Below are 16,189 nucleotides of genomic sequence, written 5' to 3' on the forward strand. Positions count from 1 at the left end.
TGTGGAACACTAACACTTAATAAAATAAGTAAAGGCATACAGAAAAGCATTGAAGGAGAATGTGTGCCCAAACATTTGACTATTATTATTATTTATTTAACTTTTTAATTGTACCGTATTTTTCTCACTAAAGCGCTCACCATCAATAAATGTATATTTTCTGGTCTAATTTCATACATAAGGTGCACTGGATTATTAGGCGCATTTTATACAACACTAGTAAGGAACAGGGGTGTTGCCATGTTTAAAATACTTAAAAAATACTTAAATACTTAAAAAAAAACATTTCAGGCAAGTGAGACAAATGAAACAAGTGCTAGATGTTAATCTACACAGATTTCTCTCCTGAAAACTGTTTATTTGGGTGAGTAAAGCACTTCCATTTATTTAAAGTAAGCATAGACTTCAAGATTTTCAAAAAAGCTGGGTGCAACAGCATTAGCAGCTAACCGCTAGCGGGTAATGCTAATGCTGCTCCAGCAGTGCTAGCCAAGGTTAGCAGCAGGACACAGGCCGATAATACTCACACCTGAACGGCTAATGCTAACACTGCTGGAGAACTAAACTGAAACTCCTGTATAACTCTGTACTTCAGCTGAGTGTCTTTACTGCTCCTTAATACCTGACTGGTAGAATTCATACATAAGGCTCACTGGATTATAAGAATGCACTGACGATTTTTGGTAAAATTAAAGGATTTTAAGAGCACCTTATACTGCGAAACATACAGTATTTATTTTATGGGACTTGACTTGAGACTTGAACTTGAACTGCACCATCAATAGCTCACCTGTGCTCTCTTCTCCATGTCCTGGCACGTGCCCAGCTGCTCCTCCATCGCTGCACGGATTTGACGAGCCTCATATTCCAGTTGTCTCCGGGTCATATCCGTCTGTAAAGAGAACTGCAAAAACAATACTTCCTATATTACCTCCTAGATTCATTCAGTTTATTCATAATTACAGAACACTGTGTAAATCCACACATGAACTGAGTCTCTCACACTGAATTTTATATATTAGTGCATCCCAAAATTAGTTAGAAAATCATTGAAAAGTTACTTTATTTCTGTAATTCACCTCTGCTGACAACTTTTCTGGAGATGAGGATTTCATTTTCCAGCAGGACTTGGCACACTGCCCAAATTGCCAATAGTACTAATTGGTCCTATAATATAATATAATAGTCTAATCTCCTGAGACACTGATTTTTGGGTTTTTATTGGCTTTAAGCCATAATCATCAACAACAAAAAAATAAACGCTTAATATAGATCACTCTGTGTGTAAAAGTAATATATAATATATAAGTTTTACATTTTGAACTGAATTACTGATTCATAATAAGCTTACTAATAATAATAATAATCTTACGTTCTCGGTCAGTGGCAGGCTGTCAATCCGTTTGGTGAGGTTTTGTAACTGGGCGTAGTACCAGTCCTTCTCATTCTCTTCTTTCTCCAGTTCTGCCATTAATAAAGACCTGAACACACACAAACAACAACAACACACAAGATAAGTCCTGGTGTAAATATTATACAGCACTGAAATCTGTCTGTGACAGAAATAAGCGTCTCCACATCAACCGGGAGTAACCAGGTAACCGAGCACCAATGTTTTATATTGCAGAGGAGTTAAATATAATCTTAGTTCTAAACCAGATTTAGACACAGGCTGAGTGCTTGGATGGAAGGTTTAGTCTGAGGAGGCTTAGAAGATTTCTTAAAGAAAAATGTGTGACCAAAAATCACGTTCTCTCAACTTCTAAATTTACCTAAATCAGACTAAACATGTCTGGTTTCCATAGAAACCATGTAAGTAAGATTTAGTTAAATAAATACAATGATTTTATTTAAAATCTGCTGCACTTCATCCAATCAAACATTACTAATTACACTTTCCGTAACCAAATGTGCAATTGGTCAGTGTGTTTTTAGGCATTGATTAAAAACTTAATATACTCAGGAATGTGCAATGTTTATAAAAACAACAAATTCATCACAATACGATCAAATTGTGAAGTACAGCGCTATAAAAGTTTATAAGAGTTTCAGTTTAGTTCTACAGCACCGAGGCTAGAGCAGTATTAGCATTAGCTGCTAACCACGCGACGCGCTAGCTCTTTCACCATTCGTTCAAAGGTGAGTAGTATCGGCCTGAAGCCAGCTGCTAACCCCTGGCTAGCACTGCCGGAGCAGCATTAGCATTAGCCACTAACCACGCAGAGTTATAGCCAGCTAACTCTTTTAACACTCAGAGGTGAGCATATCAGACTGTAGCCTGCGCATTTATCATGTTAAAACAAGTTAAGTAAGATGATTTGCTACCTTAAATGTAGTGTTGTCAGATGGTTAGCTGCTAATGCTAACGCTGCTGCACCCAGCCTTAGTGGAAATCTAGAAATTTTAGCCTACTGTAGATAAACGAAAGCGCTTTCCTCACCCAAATAAACAGTTTTCAGGTGAGAAATCTGTGTAGATTTACATCCAGCACTCGTTTGACTTTGAAAGAAAATGTTTTTCAGTTTTGCTTACTTAACTTAGCTTTACTTTACCCCCCACCACCACCACCACACAACAGGGAGACTTTCTGAATTAGAAGAAAAACACGGCAACACCCCTGTCCCTTACTAGTGTCACATAATGCTCCTTATAACTATATACTTACAGATTATATTACTTATCCAAAACTGGACAAAACTAACTTGACTAAATATTCAGAATACTACATAACAAACATCAACTATAGTTCAGACTCTGGTCCAGACTTTCAGGTCTGAGAACAGCCTAAAACATCATCACTGTGGTTTTGTGATCCTACCTCTCCTTTTCCAGTTCCTCCAAGTATCCAGCGCTGTCTCGCCCCCCGTTGGCGACGCCTCTCCTGGGGAAGGAGGACATGGGGCTGGGGCTGGGGCTGCTGTCTGCAGAGCGGCCTGAGCTGGAGCCCTGCATGGAGGCTTTCGGTCTCAGCTTCACCCCAGGAAAACTGTTCGGATCCAGACTTATCTCTGAATAGTTTAGAGAACAAATAAATGTTTGAAATTTGCATCATACTGAATTTTTTATAAATTTATCTGTGAACAGGCCTTAGACCAAAAAAGGTAAATACATTACTTAACTATAATAAAGTAATCAAAGAGCTTTAACTGATACGTAAACTAAAGTTGATATATTTTAGTGTGCCTAAGCCTGGCAATCCTTCCTTTTTCCTGTTTAAATTTGTATATTACACCTAGAGCTGCACGATTTGGGCAAAATATCTAATTGCGATTTTTCCACAGAATATTTCAGTTTAAATTGTGATTATTAGATTATATATTGAACCCTAAACCTATACTAGTGGTTAACATATCTATCAAATATAATTATGAACTTCTTGTGCGTGTGTGTGTGTATACATTCTACGCATTTATGTATTAATCTTTATTTTCTTTCCTTTCAAACCACATTTATTAAAGTGTCACAGCTTTAATTTATTATTGGACAGAACTAAATGATAAGATGTAAATATTAAGACATTATTACACTCATTATGAGCCCAAAGACTACAATCCCCAGCACTCTACGGACTACAAATGCTATTTGCCAATTCAAATCGTAGCTCCTGCAATTGAAAAATCACGTCCATTCAAATCAAATTGAATTATAAAACACTTAATCGTTCAGCCGTAATCACACCTACTATCTCTTCACTAACAGAACGGAACCTAAACTTATTTAAAGTAAATTAAAGGTAATACAATTGTGTAACTGTGAAAGTCATCCAAGGAAGTAAGAAATTAGTGAATTCCTGAGTGTCTATTGGTCAGTTTTACACAAGGCTAAGATACACAGACGCACAAATCAATTACAGATGGGCAAAACACACATTATTATTGTAAAGACATTAATAGAAGACACATCATTAAGAAGCATCAAATGAATCAATATATTTGATCAGGACAATCAGATCCAAGAAACATATTCAAATATCAGATTTCAACATCATACAACATTTACATCTCTGTAAATAAGTTAAAACGAAAATGAATTCAGGCCTCACACCTTTAAGTCTCTCCAAAAACTCGATCTGGCCTTGTGAATCTTTTGAGTCTTCGTCAATACTTCCTTGCAGCTGCTTCAGCACCTCCTGCAGCGAAAAAAAAAACACACACAAAAAACAAAGAGCGTTATTTCAGTTCTCCTCCGACATCTACACCTCCTTCTCCGATGTGATACAAACATGAAACGTCCTGCACGCTACACATGTCAGGACTGATCTTCAGATCGCAGAGATCAAGCAGCGCTACCTGACTGAAGCAAAGGAAATATTTTTGGCTCTTTTTCGCCGGTAGGTTAGCGCACGCGGCCGCGATAAGAAGAGAAGAAAACCTCCATCGATGCTTTGAACTCTCATCAAACAGTAGCAAACTGCTTTGAAGTTCTGCAGATGCGCTCTTGCTAATTCTTTAATGCTGCGATTGCATGTCGGACGTGTCCTCGGATGCGAGCTGAAAGGTACTGATCGTCTGGTTACATCACTTTCTTCAGTGTCATTAAACACAGTCTACTGTAATCTACTGTCTGCATCGATATCTAGTCTTTTGTTGCATCAGTTTTAGTGTAAGACTTGTTCAATTGGATATAAAACACGGGTAGAAAGACAAAAAGAGAAATGTTTCTTCACAGGCAAAGTTAAAACATCTAAAAGAGCTTCATTTATCGAAATAAAGAGTTTTTCCAGGAATGCACCAAGACAGGAAAAGTATGAAATTGTAATTTTTGTTTCCTCAGTACATACATACAGTACATGCAAAGTGTCACTGAAATATTACCTAAAGTGACTGCTTGGGCAAGCCCACACCTCTGTAAATTGTGAGGTGTTATCTTGTGAGTAAGGCTGAACACTGGACAGAGTGCTCATGGCAAGGCCAGGCGAATTCTAAGCAATCTTGTTTGATACAGTGTTGTTGAGAAATACAAAACATTAGTGACGCTTTAATAAATCAGAATCAGGCAGTGAAGTCCAAGGACCAATTGGAGCACATTTTTTTATATTCTAAGATTTTTTATCTGCAGCAGCTACTGTATATACTTTAAATACTGCATATTTTAGCGCGTAATCGCAAAACAAACAAACAAATGCATCAAACATAGGCCTGAAACATTGGTACATTTTCCAACCAATTATCTGCTAACAGTGATGTGATTTTGCACAGATCTAACTGCACAAGCCCACACTCTTTAAAATTAGTGATGGGTATCACAGGGCATCCTACAATACAATATTATCATGAGCTCCTATATGTCACGAGGTCCTTTATGTCGATGAAATTGATTTAATCCATACTTACGATACGATATATCGCTGTTTTCATATTTTTATCCACCCCTGGTTGGAGCTGGGCAGTGAGACCACAATATATATTTTATAGTAATATATTTTCTTATATATTTAATTTTTGTGACAATGTACTTTTTACTATAATATGGAGGATATCAACAGAACATGGACCCAACTGTCCACTTCATTATAGAGACAGCAACTGGTACTGATTAGGTAAAATCACTGTACTATATATCAGAATCAAGTATTTAAGTAGCAGTTTTTACTCACCCTGCTCTAAACGCAGTTATTAATAATTAGCCAACTCTGTTCTTCTGCCAAGTAAAGACAAGCCCCTGGTCTACTTACCCCAACGCACCGACTGTCCGGTGGAAAGCCTGACGTTACTCTGCTGCATCTTTACAGATACTCCAACCCAAACCTCAAACTCTCAGTAATCCATTAAACCTCTAAAAAAGCCATTTATAACGTTATCAGCATAAAAGCTCCACCACAGACACAGATCCTCCATCCAGCAGATTGAGTCCCAGCAGTTAATCCATGTAGCGGGCAGCGCTAACCCCCCCCAGCAGCAGCGAGACCACCTCTCAGGAAGCAGCTCTTTCCTCCCATCCTCTCCAGCAGACCCACGGCCTCATGGAGAATACAGCTGCTTCCCATTCAGAGAAAACCCCGCCCCCCCCGTCCCCAAAGGCCGGGGGTCAGCGCTGCCCCGGCCCTCTGACCTCCGCGGACACACATCGCCGTGAGACGCCCGAGAGAGAAAGGTCGACCAGAAACGAGCCGTCCATCTTCCTTTCCTTCATTAAGAGACGAGCAGAACGGCCAGAGCCAATCAGAGACTCAGAAACGCTGAAACTGTGGCACAGTGACGCTGACGGTGGTTGTTTTCCCCCCCCCCGAGCGAAATGTCAAAATGTGACGTCTCCGAGCACAAGCTGCAAACAACAGCTTCATTATTGGGGAAGGAGGGTCATATGATTGTAGACCTCTTGCCACACGTTGAGTCAGAGACGTGTTCGCTCCAAAAACATCTCTTACTCATCCTTTATCACTGCTTTCAGACTTCTATTAATGGTACAAACAAGTACAACTACTATTGGAAAACCACAAAAAACTAGAGACAAAGAATAAATAAATAAATAAATAAATAAAACAATACAAACGTGCGATGACGCTGTTTGATATCCCAATATAGTTGTCAAACAGGGATGGGCGATATGGCCCTAAAATAATATCACGATATTTCATGGAATTTTTCGCGATAACGATACTCTTGGAGATATGACAAAACACTGAATTAAAAAAAAAATTACACTAAGTATACACTACTGCAACAAAATTAAAATGTAATTTTACTATTGCATACGATATGTTATGCCACACCCCTAACTGGGATTAAAAAAATATATACAAGAATTTTATCAGATTTGTAACAGAAATCAATGATCCAGAATGTGATTATGCTAATAATAATAATAAAACACTCCAAATATCTCCATATATCCAGGATTAAAGTAAAATAAATGATACTGGACAAATATAATCTGTCTCTAGTAGATATATATTGAGAAACGAGAACAGTATGAATTTTTCTTTTGCTAAAAACAGCAAAAAAGTAGTACCCTGATGTGATAATTAAGGGTGGGTGACTTGGCAAGATATTTCAGTGTATAATACTTTGTTCACGATATTCAAATATGTTGGCGATATTATTGCGTACAATATAATACGGCAATGCCCTATTATCAAACATGATAAGTTTGGCCAAATATATAGTGCATTGTATGTTTTCCCTACAAAATACCCCAAAAGCACAGCAGTCAATCACCACCACGGAGATGGTTGCAGGAGATGGTTCAGGAGAATAACTCGATTTTCTTTTGCATTTCTCAACGTCAGCCGTGGTTTCGGCTTACACAGATCCAGAAGGGACGGCAGATGCCCTTGAAACTCTTCCTGCCGCAGATGCTCTCAAGCATGGAGCTCAAACACACACTTTTAAAGATGTCATTCAATCCTCCCAGTAATGGAAATCAATGCACTGTGGTTTCCATCGATAGGAAAGTAGACACAGTGCAGCAACAGAACTTCTCACTCTCATAATCAGAATCTGAGTCAGACGAGACACCTGCAACGGCTGGCTTTCATACTGGAGGAGTGATGTTTATAAGTAGGGTTTGATGCAATACTATCATTTATAACAGGTGTAGTTTCTCAAAGCTTAATACTTATTGACATTAAGGCTTAATGAACTATAACCCCACTGTAATGGTGCAAGTCTGGTTTGAGATTAATCTCTCAGCTCTTCGAATTTAATTGCTTTCTGTATTAAAAGAAGTACTGGAAAATAAGTAACTTAACAATGTATAAGCTGATAAAGAACGAGACGGATCAGGGATTAAATGCAAAGCCCACCATCTACGGTCTTAAAATGGATAAAATATACAGAATATTATAAGACCAATTGGTAGACCAATTTTGGCAGCGTGGGCCGTGTGCCAAATCCTGCTGGAAAATGAAATCTGCATCTCCATGGACTTGAAGCAACACAGTGGACCAACACCAGCAGATGACATGTCTCTCCAAACCATCACTGATTGGTGGAAACTTCACACTAGACTTCAAGCAGTTTGGACTGTGTGTTTCTCCACTCTTCCTCCAGACTCTGCTCCTTTGATTTACAAATGAAATGTTTAATAAAATTTACTGATGATCAGTGATGGTTTGGAGAGACATATCTCCAAATATCTGTTGGTGTTGATCCACTGTGTTTTATTATCAAGTCTGAAGTCAGTGCAGTTTTGTTTTCCCACAAAATCTTACAGCTCTTCATGCTTCCCTCTGTTAACAACTTTTATGGAGATGAGGATTTCATTTTCCAGCAGGACTTGGCTCCAAAGTACCAATATGGTCTTATATAATATTCTAATTTTCTGAGACACTGATTTTCGTTTAAAATAGATCTTAAAATATATTATTTTGAACTGAATCACTAAAATAAAGTAAATTTATTATTCTCTCTCTATGAAAAGCAAAAGGATTAGATAACATTCATTCAAACGGTCCTCTCCTGGGGAATGACCAGTCCTTTATTTTTGGCACGGTGACTAAGCTTCCTCAGACCCCATTCCTCCACTAATTGATGAACACAGCAGCACAGCACAGTCCACCTCTGTTTTGAGTATGATGGCACGAGATGATAACACTTTGAGTCACTGTTTCGAGCTCAGAGCTCCATTCTTTGAGGAAGCGTGCAGCGCTGAGCCTGAGATTACAGGAACGGGATTCCTCTAAGCCTGAACAGACCACAGGCCTGCCAGAACCCAGCTCATCAAACAGACGAAGCAGGACCTGCCACGGTAGCAAGAGTCCAACTGTGACAGGAAACCTAATGAAGCCATGACCCTGGTCAATCCTAATGGTCAAGCTTATTGGCTTTAATGAAGCCACGGTAGAAAGTGGACAGTAGGTGTAAACAAGCTGCTCACAGCAGATTACACTGTCACACACTTAATGTTCTGTAAACATTTCATTTCGCTGGCTGGTTGGTTGGTTGGTTGGTGGATTGCCTCAGGATGGATGTTGCACTAGAATCAATCAAACTAGCAAGAAAAGACAGTAGAATAATACAAGAAGAATATCCTTTTGTAGGGGTGTAAAAAAAATAAAAAATGACGATTAATCAAAGTATCGTGCAACAATAAAAATTCCTTTACAAAAAAATATGAATTTAAATTAATCAGATTAAAGATTGGATTCAAGACCGTGGTTAATTCTGCATTGTATTGTAACCCCCTCCCACTCATGCATGGCCCACACTACAGGATGATCTGGCCAATTTGGGGTCAGACTTGCTATTTCCAAAAAAAAATAGCAAAAAGAAAGTCTCCCTATTTCAGTGTGATTGAAAAATGATCTTCCATGATGATCCTGTTGTGGATGGAGTTGACAATCCAATCTTTAGTCTTCTTATTTTTTCTGTATTTAATCTAAAAAAAAAAAAGGTTAATCAACTGTTAGGGCATTTTCACACCTGTAGTTGGTTTCTATGGTCCAGATCAGTAGATGAATTTAATGATTTGGAGCGTTTCTCCCTCTGCTTGGTTTGGTTTCACACAGGCACAAACCTAAACTCACCAAACTGCGCACTAAAAAAAAAAAATCTTTACAGTAAATAATTGAATTCCCAGTCTAAACGCTTGTGTTCATGCTGCAATACTGATATCTGTGTACTGTGATGCATCTTCATTTTGCAAAATTTTATTGATTTAATTGTATAATTTTTAATTAATAGTTTACATGTAAAGATTGGTGGCAGACAATGGTTTATTTACTGTTTTAGTACTGACTAGATAAAAGTAAATTTTTCTTTAATTCAGATTTAAATAAATACAATACTGTGCGAACCACAATATTCTTGCTTGCTTTAATCATCGTAATATATTGCAATATATTTAAGCAATAATACACGAGAGGAAAGGCCATAACACTGCTAATATTACACAGGCCTGCGGCCTCATACCTGTAACTACAGCATAGCAGTGCCAATATTACATGTTATGGCACAAACCTCAAGCGTATTATTGCGATTATATCACAGTTCAATTATCACTGTTTATTAAAAGATTTTGAGTTAAAGAGGAGTAGAAAATAAGATCTGTTTGGTTATAAACACTCCGCCAGTTAAAATAGTTTCATTAGTGCTCTGTTCTGTTTTGTAGCTGTGCTGTTTGGTTTGTAAGCGCTGCATCATTGCTAGGTTACTTGTATGTGGCAGAGTAATACATGGAGAGCTTCGGTTACAGTACATTACCGGCTGATAATGGCACTCTTGGAACACCTCTCAGCCAATCACATTGCAAGTTCGGATCTAACTGTGGTGTAATAAATAATAACCCCTGTATTGTGATATATATATTACATATCACCCATTTCTTGTCAATATACAGTCCTGCCTTTTTTTTTTACAGCCTACCATGAAGCCGATTTTACAGGCATGAATCTTTCTGGAGCAAAACCAGGACAGCCACATAAGCCGCCATTGTGCTCGGAGTGTAATGTGCCAACACTAAGAGAGGAAGTGGGGATATTGATGAATGGGAGGTGTTTACTGTCTGCCGGCAGATGTTTGTCTCCAGCAGCCAGATGGGAGAGGAAATGGCTGTGGGACGGAAATGAGCTGCATTCATCGGGGAAACAAAACTAGGAAGGGAGTGACGCTAAAATAAGTCCCGACCAGGCCAGAGGTGAGGGAGGAAACGGGCTGCCGTGTCGGAGGATTCCATCAAACCAGGCTGAACCAAGCGAGAAGAGAACAGAACAGATCTATAGACAATATCAGCGAGATGTCGGTCATGAGGATTGTGATCGTAGCAACAGAACTCTGACAATGCCATGCTTTTACAGCTCAGTGATTTCCTCCGAAAAAACGAATGGAAATGGAAAGTAATGGAAAGTGGAGAATCAGGGCATTTCTCATTCCAGCCCAAGAAGCTCAGCAGTGCTAAAAATACCATATAACACAAAGAGGGACAAGAGGTCAAACAGATACAGTTCATTGCGTGAGGACAGCAAAACATCCTATTGTCCAACAGCCACTAAATTATCTGCAGTGTTAGTATATTAATAGCTTAATGTGGATAAATGTGAATATAAAATATACAAAGTAAAGATACAGTACAGTACAATACAGTACTGCAACATAGAGCCAGGCCTAGAAATTGATATATATTATTATATATTATAAGCTCTATTTGTTAATGGTTTAACAAGTAGTGATTTAAGGCTGTAAACATTTATATAAAACATTTATTTATAAGATTTTTATGCTAGAACAGGGACGGGGGACGTAAAATTGTATACGTAAAACAGTAATGGAAAAATGGTTTACTATTATATGTAACTCTATACTGCAATATGCTATCATTCACTACTCTATAGTCCACTTTGCAATTCTATACTCCACTTTACTATCATATACTACTTTACACTCCCCTATACTATCATATACTACCCTATACTCCACTTTGCAATTATATACACTACCCTATACACCCCTTTACTAACCTATACCACCATTTACCATCATATACTACTCTATACTCCCATATACTATTATATACTACCCTATACTCTCCTTCACTTTAATTTACTACCCTATAATCCACTTTGCAATTCTATACTACCCTATGCTCCCCTTTACTACCATATATACACACATATATATACTCCCCTCTACTACCATATACCTCCTTTTACCATCATATACTGCACTATACTCCCCTATACGGTCATATTTTATACTATACTTCCCTTTACCATCTTATACTACCCTATACTCCCCTTTACAATAATTTAATACCCTATACTCCTATATACTACCATATACTCCCCTATCATATACTACTCTATACTCCCCTATACTATTATATTCTACCCTACTCTCCACTATGCAATTCTATACTACCCTATACCCCCTTTAATATATCATATACTGCCCTATGCTCCCTTTTCGTATCATACACTCCCCTTTACAATAATTTACTATCCGATACATTATTTTGCAACTGCATACACAACTATACTCCCCCTCTACACTGCCCTACACTCCACAGCTTGGGAACAGCAATAGTGATTTACTTATCAGTTGGCACCAGTAGAAGTGGGCTGGAAACTACTTTTCCCAAAGAGGGTACAGTGCCTTCTGAAGTAATTATATTATACATACAAACAAGGAGCTATTCTTGTACAACACTGTTTTAAACCACCATTTTGCACCATGCCTAATGCTACGCCTGGGCTAGAAGGGATATAAAGGCTTTAGTATTGAACTGTGGAAGAGTGGAACTGTGTTTTCTGAAGTGATGGAGCTCAGCCAACACATAGGCAATGAGTTGGAATTGTGATCACCAAACATCTTGACCTCACTAATGCCCTCATCACTGGATGCAATATAATCCTCACAACAATGCTTGGGAAATATAGACACCATGGGAAATATAGACAGAGTTACTCCAACAAAAGCAGGATAAACTCTTTAATATTCTTGATTTCAGAAGAACAATGAATGAGGTGTCCTGTGGACTTTTCGTCCACAAAGTGCATGTTTTGTTTGGGTTTTTTTTTTCCTGCCAAATTCATGCAACCGGCAGACGTTTAAGTGCTTTGCTACCTTTGGAGAACATGAAGGCCTCATTGCTTCAGGTTGTGAATAATGATGTTCACACTATGAGGCTTAAAGACCTAAACAATGCCAGGGAATGCAGTGTTGAAATACAATAGCAGTGATAACAGTAAAAACAAAGGATCAAACAGATTAAAACAGTCCATAACCAATTCATCAGTATGGGAAAATGGAAGTGTGTTATTTCAGGTCATGAACGAAACTGAACCTTAAAATTTCTCACTCTACATTGTTCATAAACAGAAAGCAAAGACGGACAATAAAAAGGCAACCATGTCACAAAAACAGGAGTGTGCTTCATTGGCTCTGTCTAATTTCTTGCAACCGAAAATAGCCTGAAGAAGACAATGCTCTGCCCACATCTGTCAGACCTAAAACTGCACTCGGCCGAACCAATGTCTCATTACTGCTCTAAAGGGTATGATTACTCCTCGAGCTGACATAACCGCTGGCATCAGGGACAGCCAAATGTGCCCGTGTAGAGTGCAGAGGGCTTGTTTTGAGCAGTCGAGCTTTCTAAACGTGGGAGGAACGTCGCTCTTGGACACGGCCAAGACCCGTTACATAATCCAAGCATGAACACTGACTTTACCTCTAAAGACCTTAAACTGAGTGGCAATTCTCTATTATCTCCATTAGTGATGATGGCCTTCTGAAAGAACAGGCTGCAGGGGAAAGGTCATGTTGGGGATAACACTGAAAATTTGGCCTGGAAAGAATAGACTTAAAAGTCTTTAAAAAAGGCACCCAAAAGTAATGAGGAAAACAAGGAATCATAACCGAATTTCTGTGAAAAAAAACAAGATTAAAAGATTCCATCCAACAGGAACTTAATTGCTATACTCACGAGGAAAAGAACCATTTAAATTGCTAAATCTCTTCATGATCAATAAAGTATCTGTCTCTGTCTGTCTGTCTATGTTTAAAGCAAACAAGACTCAAAAGACTCACAAAGAGCATCAAGAAAAAAATCTTTCAAATAAAAATCACAGGGTTCAAACAAGTTTTAACCGATACATTTTCATGTTTTTTTCATGACTTTTCCATGCCTTCAAGGTGAATTTTCATGACCATACAATTTTCATATCATCAGTGCTGACACAGACAATAAAACAAAAAATCAACTAAAACTATGACCAAAATTGATTATAGTTCAGCACAAACCTGGAAAATGCTATTTTGAAATTCCATGATTTTCCAGGTTTTTCATGACTGTACGAACACTGACTTAAGATCTTAAGAAAGAACCCAAGAAAAGACTTAAGGTAACTTATGGTAACTTATGGTAAGACTCAAAAATACTCCATTAAAATAAAGACAAGACCCCAAGATCACAAGTTGGAATCTCCAAAACCAACCAAGACCCAATAGGAAAGACTCTTTAAAATAATCATGAAGAACCCAACAAAGAAACATATCCAAACCAAAGGCCTTTCTAAGACCACAAACAACCTTCCTTGGAAGCATTTAATGAACAAAAATGAAAGAATCTTTAAGATCCCAAGGAGGAACCCTTTAAAGACAAAGGATGAACAAAAAGGATGTTTCATTAAGATTACGAGTTTTTCCACCAAAAGAACTCTGTTCTGTTCGGGCTTATTAGAGCCGTGGTGCTTTTCAGCAAACCAGCCCGAATTTCCACCAGTTTTATTGGAACCGTCAAAACGTCAAATCATTCTTCACCAACAGAAGGCGTTGTAGAGCAGCGATGCTTCTGTACACACCCATAGATGCCACGGTTCACGCTGAAAAGCCTAGCATTCTTCGTTTTTCACTGAGAATGAATATTCCACGTTCTGGTTCCTACTTTCGTTGGTGGAAAAATGGCGAACTGGTTTAAAATTTGGTTCGCAAACCAGAACGATGCCGGTTCCACGTATGTAAAAAAGCACTAGTAGAGTAAGTGTTGCGTACTGTTAATAAGAGGCATTAGAAAAACTCATGACTACAAACTCTATGAGTCATATGTAAGGAGAATCAGAGCAATAGAAACTGAAATGGGAAATACTATGCTGAGAGAGATGCTAAAAGAAGATAATATAAGATTGTAATCATGACCATGATTCACCCGGCATATGCCACAGACTGCCCGATGCTTATGCTCATTATATAATATCTAGGTTACTTAATCCGACTGACCTGATAACAGATGCCTCAATTCTTAGTATGTCTGTTACTTCCACACTTCTCTGATAATCGCGGACCAACCAAAAAGGCTGTCTCTCCCCTTAAGGAGCAAAACGGCGAATGAAGATGTAGAGCGGAAATCTGCTTCCGCTTCAAAGCCTCCCCCTTAGCAACACCAAAAATACTGCACTTCCATAAAAACGCACAAATCCACATTTCACCTGTCATTCTGGAACAGATAACTACCGAGAACGAGGCTCAGAAGCACTCTATTGAACGGATCTGATCAAAAACTGCACAATTCTCATCTGATCTGAAAACGTCATTAAGAAATAAGAAGATCCACGTCATATGAACCCAAAGTGACCGACTCCCCTCAGACTGGAGAGCTTGGGAAGCTGCAGTAATCTTTTCAGCAGAGAAAGATCCAAATGTCTGAGTGCATTCAGCCCAGAACAAGCACTTTCTGTCACATCCCCTCCTCCCCCAGCGCCAGGCTGCCAAGTCACATCCAAATGACTCGTTTCCCACCTAGCAGGCTGACTCTTCCGCATCAGAAGCTCTGAGAGAGCTGAACACAGCCCTCGGGTTCTGCAGGGTTCGGCAAAAAGAAAGAGCAGTCAGGTGGAAAGGACGGATCCGGATTGATGGTTTGCAGTGAAGAACCGGGTGGAGGAAGCTCAAAGGAGGTGCAGATGAGGAACGAGGTTCCTTTGAAAGACGCGTTTCATGTGAAACTCATTGACAAAGTCATTTAAAGTGGAAACAAACTCAAGCTTATGTTTTAATAATGCTAATATTACACTACATTCCTAAATAAATGCTTTGCATCTCTCAATACATCGGGCACGATAAGGATGATATCATGATACTGATGCATGATTCTGTTTTACTTAATATATCTCAAGACAATTCTCTACGATACTTCACATCAGATGTGTTACTGAAGAAAAAATAAATAAATAAAAAATCAAATACCAGGAATTATGGATTTATAGGAGTCAGTTTCAAAGAATTGAGCAACTGGTTTAACCTATCTATCTGATTAGCGCCACAGTGTGCAGTAATGATGGGGTTGTGCAGGTGAAAACACTTTTTTTTACTGTTTGGTATGCAATTCCATATGCCATTTAATTGTAAATATACCATGAAGAAAATAAATTAAATCAAATAATTATAGAAAAAATTTATATCTAAAAAAATTAGAATGAAAAGGTATGGCTAGGCCTGTCACGATACAATTTTTTTGTGATCGATTTATTGTCCCAGGAATTATTGCGATACACAATATTTTTGTCATTTTAAGACTATTAAATGCCACTGACAATGATTACAGAATAGCATTAAGAAAAAGCAATTACACACTTTTTAAAGAATTCTATACTTATTTTTTCACCTACTTTAGTCCACACTGTGTGTATGGAGTCACAGTTATTGAAGCATGGCTGGCTTAAGTACTGTTCACTGTTATATATGTGAACAAACACGCAAAGAACCACAATGGATTATTTGAGTTCATAATCATTTATTGTACGATAAATCGATATTGC

At 38.3% G+C, this 16,189-nt stretch overlaps 1 protein-coding gene across 1 annotated transcript in view; it reads right to left on the minus strand.

Annotated features, from left to right (window-relative positions):
• apc (APC regulator of WNT signaling pathway) overlaps positions 1-16,189 on the minus strand; it is a 42,412-nt gene that overhangs the window by 18,503 nt on the left and 7,720 nt on the right. The window contains exons 3-6 of the mRNA XM_022680883.2: positions 4,045-4,129; positions 2,819-3,008; positions 1,373-1,481; positions 791-904 (exon numbers count right to left, since the gene is read on the minus strand). Coding sequence (XP_022536604.2) covers positions 791-904; positions 1,373-1,481; positions 2,819-3,008; positions 4,045-4,129 — 498 coding nt within the window. The remainder of the gene's footprint in view (positions 1-790; positions 905-1,372; positions 1,482-2,818; positions 3,009-4,044; positions 4,130-16,189) is intronic.

This window comes from Astyanax mexicanus, chromosome 20 (genome assembly GCF_023375975.1).
Source record: "Astyanax mexicanus isolate ESR-SI-001 chromosome 20, AstMex3_surface, whole genome shotgun sequence".
NCBI classification, from domain to species: Eukaryota; Metazoa; Chordata; class Actinopteri; order Characiformes; family Acestrorhamphidae; genus Astyanax; species Astyanax mexicanus.